General features: G+C 29.7%; 2 protein-coding genes across 4 annotated transcripts in view; both read right to left on the reverse strand.

The window, feature by feature from the left end:
- Positions 1-21,539, reverse strand: part of LOC148235453 (uncharacterized) — a 598,142-nt gene that overhangs the window by 553,215 nt on the left and 23,388 nt on the right. For all 3 annotated transcript variants that reach the window (XM_088185621.1, XM_088185623.1, XM_088185620.1), the window contains exon 2: positions 16,478-16,878. In XM_088185621.1, the coding sequence (XP_088041747.1) occupies positions 16,478-16,601 (124 nt within the window). In that variant the 5' untranslated portion in view covers positions 16,602-16,878. The remainder of the gene's footprint in view (positions 1-16,477; positions 16,879-21,539) is intronic.
- LOC148235461 (uncharacterized) lies at positions 8,230-12,547 on the reverse strand. Its single transcript, XM_088185937.1, has 2 exons — positions 11,808-12,547; positions 8,230-11,735 (listed from the first exon to the last, which is right to left on the reverse strand). The coding sequence occupies exons 1-2, from the start codon at positions 12,545-12,547 to the stop codon at positions 11,207-11,209; spliced, it is 1,269 nt and encodes a 422-aa protein (XP_088042063.1). The 3' UTR covers positions 8,230-11,206.

A 21,539-nucleotide genomic window follows, 5' to 3' on the forward strand; every position in this document is an offset into this window, starting at 1 on the left:
TTATTTTGAAAATCAACAAATAATTATTATCCTTGGCAAAAATAAATTACTGGTAAAAAATGTTCACTGTTATTTATAGATATGATTGTAAATTGATTGAGTTAATTTCTAATGAAAATTAGCTATAATTATTTTTAACAAAATGGACTTGCCCCACTTTCAAAATCAACTGCTCATATGATAATTTAAACCTGGAGTGGCCAACCCAAATGATCTTGCAGACCATTTTGGAAATTCATTATAACTCCGCGGGGCACATATAAAATTATATTAGATTTAGATACACTATAGACATTTTTTTTGGGTAAAAAATTGTCTAGTGTATTGGCCATTATAAAATAAATATATTTTGTAAAAGTGTGATAAATCTTGAGGGCAGGAAAAATGTTCAAGGCGGGGCCGCATGCGGCCCGCTTCAGTATTAAAAATAAAAAAAACATTTATTGTTACTCAATAAATAAAATATCATTTTTGCTATTGTCTAACATCTTTATATAAATTAGAGACATCGCGACCTAAAATCATGTGTTTGTTACCAATACAATAATTTAGTTGATTAATAAGAATTCTACAACAATCAAACCGCATTTTTCGTTCAAAACAATAACCATAAAAGTAGTTATTCACGCATTCTCCGCGAAAGCTTCAGCGCATTCTGAACGAAAGCTCTTATACATTCCGAACGAAAGCTCTCGCACTTTCGCGCCGCACACTAACCGGCGTTTCTTCATAATAACCCACTTCGGATGTGGCAAACACCTCGCGTTCGTTTTTACAACCACCTAAAACATCATCATCACCATCTACGAAACGTTAATTCCGAGCAAGAGCCGTAATTGGAAGAAGCTGTTGCGCGGCATCTGCGCTTTTCGCGGAATGGATTCAGAAATCCCGGAATTCCAGTCGATTCACACTCAAAAACGGCGTTATGATTCACAGGAAACGACGCCGTTAAACGTAACTGAGAAACGAATCCAGAAGTTTTCAATGGGATATTGTAATGGAATGGAGAGCGAGGGCGTCTCGCAGGTGTGTCGCAATGCCGACACACTTTCGATTCTTGTTGAACCCTAATTCGATAAGTGATGGGTGTCAAGTGACCAGTTGGTGTGTGACAGTAGCGGTTGAGTGACGAGCATTGTCGGAGCTGTTTGTTGACAGTACAAAGAAAGTGTGGATTGTATTAAAGAAATACTAGATTAATGATAAATCAATACTAGTTTGAATCATATAATATTCTTTCTACTAAACATGTAAATATATAGCTAAAAGAGCGTGTATACATTAATAACGCAGTTAACTAATAAACAATTGTGAATAGACTATAATTAATTGGTGCGACTCAAGCGTTTAGTCAATTAGTTAATTTAAACATAAGTGATTCACGAGAATCTAAGAAGCAAAATAATACAGACTTTTAAAAACGTAAACAATAAACGTTTACGAGTTTAGTACTGGATGATAGGGGGCATATATAATGAAGTGAATATTGACTTCACGTACTAATTGTTTAAAATACATGTACTATCCGTTTGTAAAAGCTACTGGCAGAAAACATTCAAAAACTTTAATTTTACTAGAATTTGAGCGGCTCTTTTATTGCGGACTAATGTATAATGTAATAAGGACTCTCTGAATATCTAATAATTGGAGTATTACACATTAAAAAAATCAAATAAAAAACATAATATATAAAGATATAAAAATAAAATAGCAGTATTTTGTCAATAATAGACAAAAAACTATAAAATTTTAACGTTTGAGAACTCTAGGGTTGTGACTTTTTAGCCAATGAGACGCTTAGTGGAATCTATTTGGAACTAATTTATGAACGATTTGACATTATACTTTTTATAAATATTTTCATCACAAAACAATATATGTACTTTTATTGATAAAAATTTCTAAAAAATCCAACCAAAGTTTACAAATTTATCTTCCGTTTGCACCGCAAATTATTTTTTAAAAAGCCTTCCAGAAACTCTAAGCTATTATTAGTTTATTTGTCAATAATTACGTTTAAGTTAATACAACGTAAAATAACAGGTTTTATTGTACACAAACATAAGTTTAAAGATTATGACCCTTCAATGTTTATATTGTCTAGATATTAACATATAATTTTTTTTAAATTGTTTTATAATAAATGTAATACTTTTTAAAAATAACACCTAGAAGAAACTCGGATATTTTTTTACAAGTTTTGCAATAAAACGTCCTTTATCATTATCCTCCACAGCTTTTATGGACCTTGTCCCTAAGTTTCAATCAAATTTTTAATTATTGAATATATATTCCAAATAAAGAACACAGAAGATTTAAAAATATTTTTTAGCAAAAAAATCGAAAAATAAATAATCTTGTATTTATGATAAGCAAAAATAATATTTATTTAATTATTTTCCTACTATAAATTTTGGTGCATTTAATTTGGAATATTAAAAAAAAATGTATCTATGATATTTGAGCTAGTTAAAAATACATTATTAGGTTGCCAATTATCTTTGTTTGCTTTATCTACCAATGATGGTGAAATGAAAGCGACTAAAATTGAAGCAGTGTAATTAGGCTCAATGACAAAAGCTCCAAGGAGTTTTGCTTCAACTATTTTTTTGGCCGGACTTTTAGACCAAACGTCCATGACAAAAGATCGTTCTAAAAAACAATAAGCCAAAATACATTTAACAACATTACGGTCACAAACAAAACATCAAAAATCATTTAAAGAGAGTATGTAAGAACATACGCTCCCTTTAAAAAACATAGGATGACAAAAATATGCACATTTTTCTATCACAAAAAATATTTAAATACCGATAAAACCATTGAAAAAAAGGATAAAATACTGCAGAAATACACATGATATAGTCGGCGACACATTGCGACACAGACTATTGTATCAAGCACCCGGTGGATCGGCCAAGCAACCCTAAGCATAATTTTTTTTTATGTTTCACACGTTAACTATATGTATATTTGGACATAAAATAATAATATAATCTTTTATTTAACCGATATCTGAATATTCTAAATTATTTAAAAAAAAAATTGGAAAATAGAGTTAGGTCCACCTCAAATATTATTTGCTGGCAAAGAAGTTCAAAAGGTTAAATTCGTATAATTTCAAAAAGTGATTCGTTAATTGCACTCTACTGTATAAAATTATATTAATTTTATAATAAAAATATATACCAGATAATTCCATCATGATAATTGTTTTCTTCGGACTGAAAACTTTTACTGCGAATCCTTTTATATAAATTAGTAATCAAACATAAAGGGATAAATTTGTTATTTGTATATTTTTTTAAACTAACTATTTTACATAATTTAACTACTTTATAATTAAATTAATAGATATTTATATTTATCATTTAATGGTTGAATTATTGACTGGAATCAAAATTTTTATTTTTATGAAAAAAAAAACATTTATCTACTTAAACAGATAACGCACTTTAAGGGAGCCCTGTCATTTTCGACAAAGCTGTCTGTTTAAATAAAATGTTCCCATAAATATTAAAACATATATTTAAGCTCATTTTTGAAAAGCTAGATATAATAGTCGAGAATAGCTCAGGTAACGTGAAAAGGTGGTTATTTCATTGCCAGGATCAAAGGAGCCGATACGTTACGGCTATAAAACTAACACAGGACTTCTATTAATCTTTCACGACCCTTTTTTTCAAGGACCATTGAATGCCATTGATTTAATTGATGAATCTCCTTGGTCTTATTTATTCATGGGAATTCCACGTCATTAGTTCTGGCCACGGACAAACGATTATTGTCCGACGATCTTTTACTCTATTCATTTTTCTCTCCCTTTCACCTTTGACATGAAATTTTTCGGTTAATGTATACATTATACGCATGCGAGTATCACTATGTACCCGCATTGTGCCCTAGCGATAGACAAAGCAAACTTTCAGACCTTTTTTCATAGTACGTCTCTTACTAGTTTTATTTTCATAAATGCTTATCTGACCCTGTGGAAACTGCCATTTTCTAGGCAAATATGAGCAAGTTTTGTCAGATATGAAATTCCCTCACGAGTCAGCGATTCTCTGTACAAATGGACAATTCGTGACATGTTTTGTCAAGATAGCATATAAATATGTCACGTATTACATTTTTTTTCAGTAATCAAACAATTGTATTATTTTAGGAATAAACATAAGTTCTCACGGGGTTGCGTAAAAGCGCTGTCATATTTTCCAATTAGTATTATTTTTTTCACTATTAAATTCTGGCGTATGCGATGATAAAAAAATGTGGGTATGGAGTTAATTAATTAATTATACTCAATATGGCCCGACGGGTAAATAAATAACAGTTAAGAATCGCTTTTTCAATTCGCCTACTAAGGAAATTGTTTCACACGCGGGTCTAATTTTAATTGAAGAAAAAATCAATAAAACAGTTTTATTAGTGTTAACAAACTAGAATATATAGATAAATAAATAATTTATCTAATCGATTTAAAATTTTATATAATATATAATCTGATTAGCTTCAATAGTTTCATTATTATGGCTAATGCTATACACGAAAACCTAGTTTATATTAGTAGAATTAAGGAACACCTAATAATATATTTATATTATTTATTTTAATTAACGATTTTAATCTTTTGAAAACAATCTAAATTTCTTCGTAAATAAGAATTTAAATCTACATTTTAATTAAAAGGAAGCGATTATTAGTCTATTGGGCTATTTAGTAGCAAATTTATAAATAATGAGTTTAATTATCTTGAATAAAGTGTTTTCTATTGTTGCTAAATATAAGCAGTAAAAGCTTATAGTCAAGTTATAAATATTTGTATCAAAAATCTTGCATATTTATAGTTCATATATTTGAAAAATCATTCCATCGGCAAAGGTAAAATATTTTAAGGGTTAAAATTTAAATCGTATATATGCACATATTTTTTATTTATACAATCAACAGCCTCAATGAAAGTGAATTTGAGAGTTTTATTTGTTTTACAGAAGTATGTTGGCTCTTTTAATCCTAATTTTAATACGATTTGCTAATTTTATATTGAAATCATAATATTAAAAAAAAAAAAATGAAAATAGAGTTAGTCAAACTGAATGCATAATAAGGCCTTCATTACGTGACACTTTAAATTTTAGTCATATAAAGTCAAAATACAGTTGTCACGTATATCTTTAACTATAAAACAGCATTTAAATTAAAACTTAGAACGTGGAAAAATCAACTACAAAATTTTAAATTAATTCAATTTTCCTACTTGCAATACTTATATTACAGTTGTGATTTAGCAAACATGCTATAAATATTCATGGGTTATTATTTTAATGTTAAGCCCGATTTGAAGAAATTAAAAAATGTGAAAATGATTTTAAATTATTTAGAAATTCATACAAAAAGTGACATTCAAACGGGATTGATTAAAATTCAGTGCAACATGGTGTTAAAATAAAAGTGTATTGAAGTTGATATTCCAGATTTTTGTTTTTGCGTACCAGAATATTTTATTAAAATGCGCAAGTTAACAGAAAAAATATTACCTATGTGAACAATTCTCTTCTCTTTCAAAGACTAATTATGCTTGCACTACACTCTCTAGAAATTGTCCGAACCGAAGTTACAACTGAAGTCGGCTGAGACCTACGATTTCGAGTAAGTGACCACTTGTCGCAAATTTCATATGCCGTCCGGACGGCGGCCGTGAATGAAGTCCGGACGGCGGCTTCTGTCACGTACAGCCGGCATACTTGCGCGCGATCGAAAAATGTGCTAAATAATCGCAATTTTTAAATTGTCATATTATTAAAATTACGCTACTGATAATTATAAAAGTTTGTGTGTGCACTCACCAATACAATATCAGTGAAAACTTTTCGGTCGTAAATATTCAATTTACGCAAAATCTTTATCGGCTTTTGCAAAATGCCATAAGGCATAAAAATTATACTTTAGAATACGAACACCACATTGTCGCCATCGATTCTAAATAAGAATTTGTTATGGTGAGACATTTATATAAACCGATCTAAGAAAATATATATAAGGATATTCGAAACGATTTTTTTAATATAATCAAGTAATTCTTTTTTAATTATTTAATTTTATATGAAAAAAAATATAATAACGACATCTGTTAGATAAATATACTATCAAAAATATAATTAATCCCTTTTGGTGCCCTAAAATATTTTTAAATTAAATTGTATGTTTTATTATATAATATTCAAATGTATTATAAACAAATGTGATGAATATGAAAACTACAATAAATTAAAATGTACCATACCGATAATTATTATATATCATGTTCAATTCTAAATGATAATTAGGTTAAAGTTAAAATGTACAGTTATAGCTCCCCAAATACATTCGCTCCCCTCTTTATTTCCAATTATTTAAGCCCAAGAGCAATTATTTCAAATCGGTACCTCCAATTAAGCGCATTAAAAATAAGATGCATCTTGTTTGACAATTAAGAAGATAAACCCAGAACGACCAGGTTTCGGTCGACGGTTAATCACAGTCCGGTTTAAATCGTTAAATTAACCGAAGCGCCTTCTTATCCGTTTTAATTGATCTCACAAAGCTTGACGTTCGTGTTTTGTCATATAAAAAGCCTCTTAGATAACAATATCTATATCTATAATAATCATAGCAGGCATACAACTATCCCAATGAACAGATGAAATATTAGTCTTTAGAGAACTTTCATTGCCAGTTGCAGAGCCCCATTGTTCTAAATTTTCGCTCCTAATTAAAATTCATATTCAGAGCTGTTTATTTTCGATTATTCGGAATCGTCTTTATATATTAAACATTATATAAGCGTCTGGCGAAATTTATAATGTTTATGTATATAATTTTGATCTGAAGCATCAACTTAATAAACTTTGCGGCAAACTTTGGGATTCAATTTAAAAAAGTTTAAATTAATTCAAAATACTTTTGTGCTTCAAATCAAATAAGAAGCGTCGGTATTCTTATTTGAACGTTGAAGTTGAACGTAAAAAATCGTCACGGTTAACCGCGCGGTTTATTGTTGAACTCGTGTTTTTTTAATAATTCGGTCATCGCTTATTTCGGCAAAGTTATGCATGAATATTTCAGGAGTTATATATCACAAAAGTTAACGATGCTAAGAATCCTTTTGTTTTTATTATACATTATTTGTATAAAGTTGGCTGAGTAAATAAATCATCGCGTTTTATGTTATGAGTTAACTAATTATTTTTCAATCCATGCTTTATAAAAATGTCCTAAATTATGAGAGTATTTAATATTCCTGGATTCGACTATGAATATGAAATATAATACAATTTATTTATTATAAAAATATCTATTTAATCTATTTATTTATAGTAGTTTCAAAATTGCTTATGTTTAAGAACGTCATATAAATTAAGTGGTAAACATAATTTAGGAATAGTTAAACAGACGTTATTGACTGAAACAAAAATGGCTTTCTACTCCCTTTTTCGTAAATATAATTTTGCATTCTAAATTTATGACATTTTGCTACAATTATAAACATAAAGAATGTAATGATGAATTCCAGTAGTATTTAACTTTCAACACTTATAATGAATCAATGAACGAATCTCACACTCGACAGAATATTTCTAACACGTCACGCTAACTAAAATTTTAGTCAACTGAAAAATCACTTGAATTAATTAATTAAAACCAACAAAGGTCATAAAACAGATAATATAAACATAGAAAACGAGTGTTTATATAGCGATAATCGTAAATTGTAACCGGTCGTTTTTGAAAATTAACTCGTTTTCTGTTAATTCACTCCCCGAGGATATACCCTGTCAATTGGTATATCGCTAATGGAACTAGTCTCTATGTTTTAATTGCGTAATAAAATAAAAGTAATGGTATGTACAGAATAACTTGGGATGGGTGATAGTGCGCTTGGCAACTACCAACCCTTTCACCCGTCTAGGTTTACTGTTATTCGTCCTATTTTCATACGATTTTTCCATCTAGAATAAACACTAAGGTATGAATGGAAAAGCGTACCTGTCACCAGCACTGGATATTGTTGGCAGTTAATATTTTTTTATTTTGTATTTACATTGAAATATTTTTATTTGCGAAAACGTTAGCGACGCCGACGCCCGAACGTGTTGTATAAGTCAAGCGATGGGTCTTTTTGCACTTTTTTAGAGCTTTATTACGTTTGCTGTATGTACGAACAAGTTTTCTGCAAACATTTCATTCTTTTTTTTTTTTTTTTTTTTTTTTTTAAATGTTTATTTCAAAAATAATTTAGTTTTATACAAGTTATAAATTACATGTTTCTGGCTTTTAGCCATTATCATGTTTACAAGCGAAATTACAATAGTTTAAATAAAAATAGAGGCAACAATATGCAATATTTAATAAGTAAAATTTAAGGAGAAAATACTAAAACCTTTATACAATAAGAAAAAGAAAATAAAATAAATAAAATATAAGATACATAATTAAAAATAACACTTACGAACTGGGGCTATTGAAGTCGTGGTTACAGATTTGCTATCAAAGCATTATGTGCTTAGGCATTTTATGTTTATACTTGAAATTTAGTGTGACTTTGTCATAGTTACCAATTTTTGCAATTAATTTATTATTATGTTCACGCGAGATATTTTTGTAATAATTTATCGTATTATTAATAATGTGATTTTTAATTGTAGGTATAGAATATCGAGTGTGGAGTTTCTTTAAATTAGTATAATATGGGGTGTTATAAATTATTTTTACAGCTTTATTTTGAATTACTTGTAACTTATTAAAATTATTTTTACACGTATTACTCCACACTGGGCAAGCGTATGTTAATATCGGTCGTATTAATTGTTTATATAATAAAATTTTGTTTTTAATCGTCAACGCGCTTTTTCTGTTAAAAATGGGTCTCAGAGCTGAAATGGCGGCAAGCCCTTTAGACCGTACTTCTTTTATATGCTTTGTATATTTTAATTTAGAATCTAAGTGAAGACCCAGATACCTAACACTCGTTTTCCATTCAATGTTTTTGCCCTGCTCGGTTTTTAAAGGCGGAGGCAACGGTTGCCGGCGCATCGTAAAAATGATTGCCTCAGTTTTATCGTCGTTTATTTTTATTTTCCACTTTTTTAAATGTTTATTTAAGTTATGCAAAGATTTTTGTAGTTTTGTTGCTATTGGTTTAAGACCATATGAACTAGTTAAAACGGCCGTATCGTCCGCGTAAATAGAGAGACTGGTGTTTTTTAAAATTGGAATATCGTTTGTATATATTATATAAAGATACGGCCCAAGTATGCTCCCCTGAGGAACCCCGGCTGGTATTTTACGCGGTGTCGAATTATCGTTATTTAAGGAGACGACATAGCTTCGATCTTGGAGGTATGATCGGATAATTTGTATCAGATAGTGTGGGGTTTTGTACCTATCTAGTTTGTATACTAGCCCTTCATGCCACACAGTATCAAATGCCTTCTCTACGTCTAACATTAAAAATCCTGTGCTTTTTTTCCTGTTAAAATTCGCAGAAATGTGCTCCGTGAGTCTATTAAGTTGATGCGTTGTTGAGTGTCCTTCGCGGAAGCCAAATTGTTCGTTAATGATTTTACTATTTAGACACTCTTTTAAACGTGATAAGATAATCTTTTCAAATAATTTACTTAGGGACGGTAGTAAGCTAATCGGTCGGTAATTTAATGGGATGCTATCAGCTTTACCGGGTTTTTTTATCGGAATTATTTTTGCAACTTTCCAAATACCTGGAAAATACCCAATAGATAAGCAAAAGTTAAATATGTTAGTTAGGAAATGAAAGCATTTAAATGGAAAGTTTTTTATTAAGATGTTATCTAATCGGTCAATTCCCGGAGCTTTATTATTTTTAAGTGATTTTGCAATGTTATAAATTTCGAACGGGGTAATTTCGTTAATAGTTTTCTTATCTATTCTAGTTTTATCAAGTCTTTGAATTGAACGATCAACTTTACTCTGGGTTTTTAGATGCGTATAATTTTGCGTTAGCACATAGGATGTAGAGAATGCATTAGCTAATACCTCAGTTTTTTGTATGTTCGAGGTTACTATGTCGTCTCCATTTTTTAACGGCGGAATGTCTGAATATTTATTTTTAATTGATTTAGTGATTTTCCATAATGAGTTATCTGCTGGATTTAGTTTTTTCAGTTTACGCGACCATGAATCATTTTTAATTATTTGGATTTTTACGCGGATATCACTGGTTAATTTATTTAATAAAGTTTTAAGCTGGGGTGATCTATTTTTTTGCCATTGCTTTTTAATTCTGTTTTTGATTTTTATATATTCGATAATTTCTGGAGTTAATTTTACTTTATTTGGTATATTTTTACGCGTCGGTATAAATGATAGTTTACCCTGCTCGATTAAATTTGTAAAAAAATTAATATCATCGTCAATTTGCCTGGTGTTTTGTAAAGTGTATATCTGTGGAGCGCCGTGTAGACGACATTCAATGAAACTTCTAAAACCTTTCCAGTCAGCTCTTCCGTAGTCAAAAAATATTTCAGGGATGACCTCAACATCGCCTTCCAGAGCAAAAAACACAGGAAGATGATCCGAAGATAGAGCTTGGATGCAGTGCATCCCCGAAATTGGCGTAAAACCTTTGACTAATGCGAAATCAAGAGTTGATGGAGACATGTTATTAAAAGGATAGTGTGTGTGTGAATTTGGAAAGTGAATATCCGTGTCAGTATCGTGCAAGTAGTTAAAGAGCATGGTACCGGATCGATTGGTACTAGAACAATTCCAGTGCGAGTGCCTGGCGTTGAAATCTCCGCTTAATATAACAGAGCTTCCAAGTCCAAGCACAGCATCTAGATCACTCTTCAACAATTCGTCTCCGGGTGAGTTGTATGCGGCAGCAATTGTGATGATTTTATTATTATTATTAATTTGGATCGCGACAGATTCTAAGTTAATTACGTCGGGATTTATACGCGCGTGTTTTATAGATTTTTTAATAAAAATCGCAACCCCGCCACCTGGCCTTGAGAGTCGGTCTCTCCGGAGGCAAACAAAGTTCGGCAAAGATATTTTAACGTGAGGTTTAAGATACGTCTCGGTAACTATGACAATGTCAATTTTATACTCACTGATCAATAGCTCCAGCTCGCCAGTTTTGTGTCGAATTCCACGTGAATTCCACGTTAGCAAATTCAATTTCTTCTTAGAAGAGGACATCAAGGTACTCTACCATCATGATGGCTATCTCCATTTTGCTCGCACACTTGCCAGCTTTGACCCGAATCTCCTGAAGTACGAGGAGCATCTTCCGTAGATCCGAGGACGACATGGGGGCATCCTCTGCGCCGGTGTTTGGTGCTGCTGTCGGCTCTGGTTGTGATCTTTGAGCCTGTTTGAGATTAGCGGCCGCAGCTGAGAAGTTCTTAGCCGGTTGGGATGGTCGGAGTGCGGGAAAATGCTCCTGAACTAAGTTAAATGTCGGGCCAGGTGCAGCCGGGGCGACAGCCGCGACGGTAGCTGGCCTTTGATGTCTCCTCTGAGTCTGGACAAGATACTCCTTCCTGCGAGGGCAGTCCTTGAAGTTGGCCGGATGATCTCCTTCGCATCCGATGCATTTCGCTGGTGTCTCACGATCCGTTTTCGAGCAGTCAGCGGTTGCGTGGCTGCCGGTACATTTGACGCATCGTGGGGTTCGGTGGCAGTTTTTGGCTGCGTGTCCATAAAGCTGACATCTGAAACATTGGGTTAAATGTCCATTGTTACGCTTATACCTTTCCAGAATGGCCTTGGCGAAACAAACGTACCGGATGTTTTTGATTGCAGCTGTCTTGGTATCCGAAGAGAACTGAACCAGGTAGAGGCGAGAACCTCCTAGTACCTCCGTCTTTGTCTTCATTGTCGTCACTTTGACGACATTGAGTCCTTGCCTTTGGAGGTCAGCAGCTATGTCTTGAGTTGGAACTTCTGGTAGTCCTTTCAGGACAGACTTTACTGTCTTGTCCTCGTCAGTGGTAAAGGTATGAAATGGGCGATGCCCCCTCAATCCTTCCATTAGTAAGGCTCGTTGCTCGAGCGAAGAACACTGGACGGACACGTTGCCCTTTCCAGTGTAACGCAACGTGAAGTTGCTGGATTTGGTGACGGATTTAATAAGGTCCGTCGTTTGAAGATGTGAGCCCGTGACCTCCATAATCACAGGCGGAACTCTGCTTGATTTGCTTCCTAATACCTCGGGAAGCTTTTCGAACCTGTTTTGGCTCGGGGTTGGTCCGGGGCTCCTGGACTCAGTGGATGGTCTGGCAGTTTTTTTCGGAAGTTGCCATTCCGAATCTTGACTGGGGTTAAGGAACGCCTTAATCGTCCCCACAGAACGCTTACGCGTCTGCGCCTTTTTCATGGCGCTGTTGTTTGGTAGGCAGTGAGCAAAATTGTTCAGCGGCGCAGCTGGCAGGTCCGAGTGTGTACAGCAGCGCGGTCTACGCACAGAGCACGAGGTGCGTCCGTACACCGCGAAGGCACAAAGCGGAATGATCGAACATTTCATTCTTGAACGTATACATGTGCATAGAAATAGCAACTTTATATGAATTTCTAAATATAAAACCAAAGCAATTGACTACAACGAAGTCAGTTGTTCCGTTTTATGAATCACATTTTTTATTTATTGCACTTACGATTTAATTAAAAGAGTAATATATACATATAAAAATATAAGCTTAAAATAGTAAATGAAATATAAATTATTAGGTAGAATATTTAACAGTAAATTTATTATGTACAGTTTTTTTCTGTTTTATGTTGAAATAAATAAAATAAAACATTGAATGTAGAATTTTAAGACGAGTTAAAATACTTTAGATAATTTTAGAAATGATAACCAAACATCGGTTAAGAGGTGCTTCATAATTTGTTAATTGCAAGATCATTTTAAAATATAATTAGTAAAATTATATATAATAGATACATATGCAAAAAAAAATATTATATAAAAAACATAAAATACAATTGGTATTTCTAATGAATAATTCATTATTTTAAGATATGTTTTGTGAAAAGTAATGTTATAAGCAGGCATTTAATAACAACACAGTGAGCTACAACAATGTACTAATAAGTTATTATATTTACATCAGATTTTTAAAAATCTATAAATTCAAGAAAAATGCGTTATTGGTTTTTAACTATTTGTGCAAGCACTATTTCGTTAATTTATTAAATCTAAAAGAATTAAACTATACTTTGAATTATAATACTTAAAGTTTATAATAAGTTCTTCGTTCGTATGTAATCATTGCTTGTTATTTTTTATTATCTATTTTTAAGTCGATACAATATTTTATGATTCAGTTTTAATAATCTAATTTCAATATTTTGCATTATTTTTTACTTTATATAAATATAATAACATATATGATTTTTTTCTGTTGATAAATTTTTTGTTGCATGTAATTATAAAAAAAAGTCTAATTGTCTTATACAAAATATTACTATAGTAATGCAAAACTTAATTTTATATATAATGGAATATTTGCTATAGTATAATATCGACTATAAAAAATTGCAATGTTTTTTTGTATGATAATACAATAAAAATATTTTAACAAAATACATATTTTTGTTATTAGTGACTGTTGTTGAAATCGTTGTAATTAAGGATTTTGCTATATAAGAAAATATAGTTATTATCCAATGTTTATAATATTATAATCATTAGAATAAGCATATAAAATGAGAAACATTTTACAAAAACAAAATTATGTTTTACAATGGGAACTTTTTTCGTGTTTTTGTATAAGCTAGATTTTCCAAATATTTGTTATTAATATTAATTTAAATATCGAATAGTATATGAAAAATTATTCGAATATTCGAATATATTCGTAATAAAAAAATACATGCATGTATGAATGTATTTATATTAACAAGAAAAAGTAACAAGACTGTTAATTTTTATTTTACAATAATTAGGCATTAAATATTTTCAACCTTAAATAAGTACGATGCATTTTTCTGATTTAATTCCTGCTGCTAAAAATAAATGGCTCATTTACTGACATATTTTAGATACTGTTTATTTTCAACAATGTATTACATCAAACTACTCGGTATGCTTAAAAATTGCTACCATAATTAATTACTTATTTATTAATCAACATTATTTCTATTTAAAAAAATCAACACCAAACACTGAGAAAGTCAACAACTGCATTAAATTAACTCAAAAATATAAGAAATTTCCGGAATTTCGGCAAATAGAAATTGTTTTTTTGCTTCAATATTTTCTATGCGACTGTTTTTTTTTTTTGCTTTAAAATGTAATTCATGCCTGTGATATATAATATAAATATAAAATGATTTATTATCGCAGCGAAAACTCAGTATGCTCAAAAAAATATCACTATAAATAATAAACATTATTTATATTGACTTGGATGAGAAAAAAAAATCAACACCAAGCATTTTAAAAGTCCACAGCTGCATAAAATTAACACAAAAATATAAGAAATTTCTGAAATTTCGGCAACTAAAAAGTATTTTTTTCTTTTCAATTTGTTCTATGCGACTGATTTTTTTTTGTCAACTTTGAACAGTTAATTTATGCCTGTTATAAATCATGTCAATATAAAAATATATGTATCATAAGTTTTTGTCGATGCATTGTTCTGATTATTCCTGCTGCTAAATATAAATCGGTCTTTTACTGAAATATTTAAGTTACTGTTAGTGTGGACTTGATTGTCAACAATGTATTACATCAAAATACAACTCAGAATGCTCAAAAAATGCTACCATAATAAATTACTTATTTATTGAGCAATATTATTCGTATTTATTTTAAAGGGATAAAAAAATCAACACCAAGCATTAAAAAAGCCAACAACTGCATTAAATTAACTCAAAAAAATAATGAATTTCTGAAGTTTCGGCAACTATAAAGTGTTTTTTGCTTTAATATTTTTATGCGACTGTTTTTTATTGGCTTTGAAAATGTAAATCATGACTGTAATATGTAAAATAAATATAAGAAGACATTATCGTACCAAACTATAACTCAAAATGATCAAAAAAATATTACTATTATTAATAAAGATTATTTATATTGATTTAGATGAGATAAAAAAATCAACACCAAGCATTGCAAAATGTCGATTTTATACTTTGAAATATATTTGTAAAGCTTTTTTATTTAAATTTTTATGATTAATTACACTAAACTATAACTACATAAATAGATTACAATCTAACAGTTTCTTCATCAAGATTAAAATATATGCTTAAAAAATATTATCATAATAAACTAAGTATGCTAGATTTACTTGGTATGCTTAAAATATTACCATAATAAACTTTTTTACAATTAATAAAAAATATTCGTTTTAATTTAAAAGAGACACTATGAATTGTGAAAAATCTTACATAACTGTAAAAAATTAACGCAAAAATATCAGTAACTTTTGGAATTTCAGTAACTAAAAAGGATTTTTTGCTTCAATATTTCAACTGATAATCCATGCCTTTTATAAATACTACCTGCGTTGTTGAAAATACACAACAATACATAACATACTTTTAGAATATCTTTACGAATAGTTGGGACAAAGATTCAAATAATGAATAGTTGAAAAATGGTCAAATAAATTTGGTATTCGAATATTTGGGTATTTAGATTGGATTCTATTATTTTATTTGCTGACAAAAACAAACACTAATATTACTTCAATAAAATATTTAATACTCAACACAACCTTGCTGAAGAAAGGAACGGTTTTGTATACCATTAATAGGACTATTATTATTTAATAAATTTGTTTAGATATATTGTGCTTTTGGCATTTTTGTGTATATTTAAAAATACAAATGAAAGCAGAAAATACACACGCTTTTGGTATAAAATTCTAAAAATATTCTTTACAAATGTACATACATATGTAGTACATTTTTGGTTTTGTCATATTTTTTTTTAAAACGAGAATAATAAATTCAGGTCTACCCGTTCCCAAGCGTGTATTTATAATCAAATAAATTCTTACTGTAATTGACTATATTTACTAATGGGAAATTGTCTAATAATGCTACTTTGCTTTTATTATTCCGTGTAAAAAGGTCTTAATATGTCCGCAAAACTAACAAAAAAATATGTAAAGCTTTCTACCTGTAATAAAATGTAAATCAGTATTTTTTTAGTCTGTTAATTTAAACCTATATCAATATATTTTTAGCTTAAATGGAATATGAACCTAATAATTTTATTCTCTAAAATGTGTCACATCTTTTGATCCATACTATACCACCCAGTCAGGTACAACATCGAACCCATACCCAATAACGTTTTTTTTACGGATTCGGCACAGGTCAGCATCCGTCTTTGTCATTTTTCACTAAGAACGTGCCGACTTTGTAAAGTTATGAAACAGCTCAAATATTCCACTCGCATCTCAAGTTTTTAATTAGCAAATATTTTTTTTATTCTTACCTGCTTCCTCCAACAGTAGCTCCTGAGGCTGCGACTTGTGATGACTGCCACCTGCTCCATGTGAAACGACACAAACGACACATAACAAAATGACGAAGGCGAACGATACCATCTTGTTTGCCATGGTAAACCGCACTATCAATTTAATTATTATTTATTTAATTATTTTAATATTTATAACACACACTCACTACGAATATTATTATATTTATATTATTATATTTATATTATTTACTTTATAAAATCTCACATCTTCGTACGCCTCGTACAATATACATATTTACAAAATCACACGCGTGCGAACGTTATCTGAATAAATATGAGATGATGAGATTTCGACGTCACTCGAGGGTTTTATGCCATTTCACTTTTCAGCCTCCATGTTATATTTTTTCTCCCCTCTGAAACATATATAAAATATATCAATTTTTCATACACGCTATACATGGAATAATAAATCAAATGGTGATTTAATTTATAATCGTTGTAATTGAGGCGAAATAAAATAATTTTTATATTGTATAGTTGAGTTTGAGATTTCATAAAAGTTGTTACGTTAATACTTTTGAAGTGTTACTTTGAGAAGGGTGCTAAAATTTTAATGTCATTTAAAATTTAAATAAAACTTAAATGAGCGTAGTTTAGACATGATAATACATCCTTGCCTTAATAAAGTTTTAGAATTATTTATAAATAATATTGAATGATCAAATTAGTGATAAATTACCACATCGATTATTTTTCAAGTGCAACATAAAATAATATTAATATAAATCTTAATCTTTTCCTAGATTAAAAAGCTTAATAAAAATTGGAGCTATTGTAGGATAAAGAAAAATAATTTGAATTTTAAATAAAAAAAATTTGCACTAAAGAGCAAATAATTTTAGCTGTATCATTAGTTTTTGCCTTTATTGTAAATTTTATTCTTTGAAAAATATTTTTAAAGCATTTTTAATCATATTTTATGATTGATTACACTAAACTATAAATACATAAATAAATTACAATCTAAGTTTCTTTCGTTAACAAAGAACTATTAAATGCTAAAATGATTTTACTTAAGATAAATAAATAATTTTCATTAAAATATAGCCAGAAAAGATATTTACTGTCTAAGATAATAAATACATATTAGTGTTTATACAAAACATAAACATAATTTACTGACTTATAAGCATGTAATATTGTGCAATAATATTACATATGCTCTATGAATCAAAATGATAATATAATATTTGCAAAATACGATGAGGGTGAAACTATAAATAAAAATGCTGCAAGGGTAAAATCTAGAAGATGATATAAAAAATATTATAAATAAATATATTCAAAGTTTTATATGTATTTAATTTTTTTTTATTGAAAACAATAATAGAGCTACACATTAATTTCGTATATTATATATGTATATATATAATAATATGTATATAATATAAGGCTAGTTATGTATAATATATACAAATTTTATATGTAGTTTGTGTAATATTATTCATTGAATATTTTTTTAAGTAAAATTTAGGGGATGATAAAACAAATTTGTGCTCAGGATCAGAAGTTTAATTATAAACTTTTATTTTTAGTACGTTTTTATATATATTATAATATTTTAGTAGCAATATTTCACCATTAGCTTTAAAATATTATAAATAAATAATTATATAATATATTAGCATTACTAATTGAATAATATTAATAAATATTAAGTCTATATCATTTCACTAGTCAGTAAAAGACAGGATCACTAGGATAGATTAAAAACACTCACAAATCACATTTTTTTTAAATTTAAAACACTATAATTATTTTTTTAAATCATCATAACAATTCGTGTTTTTTAAAGATCTAAAAAAATGATTTATTTAAAATTATAGGAGAGTTTATATGTTACAGTGGTGTATTAACAGTTAAGTCAAACCATATAAAATATTTTTTAATGGTGGTATTATAAATATATTTATACTAGGGAAAATATAATTTAACTAAGAGACACTAGTGAAATTAAATGCTGCTCTCAAATGTTTATAAAACTCAACTTGACAGTTGCGAAACGTCTATTTACTTATCCCTACACATTCACTATAACATATACACTCGCAAGAAGTAACTAAGCCTGCTAGCACAACTTTACGAGAGAATCATATAAAATAATATTTATGGAAAAATAATGCATTTAACTACTCGTCACTGATAAATTACTTATGCAAAAATTTAAAAATCACTACGTGCTTATTTTTTTTGCAGTTATTAGGCATTTAATTAATGATATTTATTAACTAATATATAATGAATAATTTATATTTTCTTGGGTAACAAATATAAAAAAATCGCTTAAGTAACGGTCACAATAATATATACTATATATGTATGTATATTGATTGCAGACAAGAATTGGAAATATAATTGGTATGTGTAATATATAAATTTATTATATAAATCAGAATCAATGATTTACAGCATATTTCACGTCTCTCCACAAAGACCGCATTTCTCGGAATATCCTTTGCATTTTTATAAATCAAAAGGTCAGGCTTGATCTAATCCAGGTATTCACTTTGTTGACAGATATATTTTTTTCGGCAACGTTCTCGTGGGAACTGAACGATGATGAAGAGTTTTACAGAATAAAAAATATTGAGCTCCTCTTTCGCTAATTTGTTTCTTTGTTCTTGTGGTGGCGATGATTTTTTTTATTCCATGGGGCCAATGAAGATTTCCTGATTAACGGTGCCCACGTTAATATTCGTCACTGTCGTTTTAGCGGCTCTTGACTTGTGGCAAGTGTCTAGATAAGGTGATGTGACTCAATTTAGATGTTTATGATCTTTCATAAAAAATATAAGCCATAGTTCATTCTTAAAGCCGTTCTCTCTCTAAGCGATGTAATAAATATTACGCTTATAATGCTAAATGCTACACAAAGAGTAGCATAAGATAGAGGTAATGTATTATACTATAATACAATATAAGACATTACCTCTAGCTTGTGTTTAATTTTAAATTTTATATTGTATAAACGTTTTTGTTGTCTAGTATTATTAAGTGCAAGCGATAATTACTATACAAGCGTATTAAAAAAATATTAGTGGTATTGAGATAAAATATCATTTTACAAGTTCTAGAGATAAAATTAATAGCTAAATAAGTATACTTTTGTAGTTCATAGTATTTTTTAAATATATAATTTTAGACTGCTGGGATCATTTAAGAATAGCGTGAGAGATAATATAGAGTATTAATTTTGAGTTTCTCGTAACAATTAAACGAAAAGGAATTTAAAAGTAGCCAGTTTTATGTGACAACCCATGTAAATGATTTGAAGTTCATTTAAGTCTCAGATTAGTCTTGCAGACAGGATTTTTATGCAAAATCAATAACGCCATCGTCTGCGGGTCTTTCTCGGGATGCTCCAGTTATGTCCCATTAATCAAGAGTCCCGTTTGCGCCATTTTAATTATCCTTCATTCCATTCTGGCGCGCACTCCATTAGGGCGTTTGCCATTTCGGGTCCTTTATACGTGTCCAAAACATTTCATCGTTTCATTGTCGCGATTAATTCCATGGTCATTACTTAGAAGACACACTAGACACTAGATATTCTTCTTATAGTGCTTTCACATAGGAGTATCCCCCATGGCTTCCATTGTTTGTTAATGAACGTGATTTTTGTCACTGCGCCTTGGGGTGTCTCCAAACTAAGATCGTATAACGTATTTGAAAAATCAGATTTCAACGAATTCAGAGATATGTATTATTATACAAGGCTTCTAAAATAAATAACATAGTTATGCCGTGTAAAAGCCATGTACAACATTGACTTTCTGAACTGGTCTGAGAACTTGTCACAATACCTGCTTCGGATCATAATCCGCATTGTTGACTTCTTCGTCTCATTCCCACGTTTTTTTAAGTTTAAATGTGAGAATTTTTAGAGTGGTGTAGATTTGTATCTGAGAAGTTCGGTAATTATTTCACAAAACCATGTAGTTAATGGGTTTAAATTGTTGCAATCTAAGTACGCATTTGTGCTTCGAGTTTTTTTTCTGATTTATAAAACTGTTTGCTACTCGTAAGTTATCTACCAACGTAAATATGTTTTTCTTTCAAACTGTAAAATACAGATTAAATAACTATTCAAATAATTATATTCATGGCATTTGAAACCAGCGCTGACGCAATTTATATTATTCGCATCATAATATCATACTGATATTATCACCCTTGTCATTCGTTATTGAAATCGTGATCGAACGTATTTGATCTCTCTTTCGTACAATTTTTTATCCACACGTACCACATTAATTCGTATCATCGATCATGAAATATTAACAGGGGTATTTTTACACATACACATGGGCGTGTTGTGTTTTTTTCGGAATTTTACAGGAACTTTCAGATCGGAAATGTAATACCAAATGGCCGTAACGACATATACGAAATTTGCTCAATGTATCCGAAGAGAAAAGTTCTCTTTTCGTTATTATTATATAGAAATAGTAATGGCTTGCGCCAAATCGAATTCTTTGCGGTCCCGGATAGGCGAAGGTCAACCTTTTTCATCGCTAGAATGGCATTTGGTTATGTTGTGTATTGGTATTTGTGAAAAAATGTTATTTATTCGATTACAATGTATATTGAATATTTAATTCTAACCTTACATATCCCGTTTTGTCATTGATAACAATACGTATTACGTATACAAAACATATTATTTTGAATTAAGATACGAAAATCTGTAACTAATGTTGCATATTTTTTTTAAATTAATCAATAAATAGATTTCAAGAATTCTTAATTTTTTTGGTAAAAAATAAAATTAATACGACTATTTTTTAATGATTTACAACCACTGTGATTTTATAAAAATTCAAGGTTTTAATTTATAAAATTTACAGTTGTATTCAAAACAGGTAATGCCGAATAGGGACAAATATTTTTGAAAACATTGTTTGACAATATAAGTTTTATGACCGACAGTAAACACTTTATTTGGACTTATTGGAATATTAGCCGGTTAACAAAACATAAGGAATATAATAATAAATAATGATAATGATTAAGT

The sequence above is a fragment of the Plectrocnemia conspersa genome, unplaced genomic scaffold, assembly GCF_051122295.1.
Source record: "Plectrocnemia conspersa isolate PC_06_02 unplaced genomic scaffold, ASM5112229v1 ptg000005l, whole genome shotgun sequence".
NCBI lineage: Eukaryota > Metazoa > Arthropoda > Insecta > Trichoptera > Polycentropodidae > Plectrocnemia > Plectrocnemia conspersa.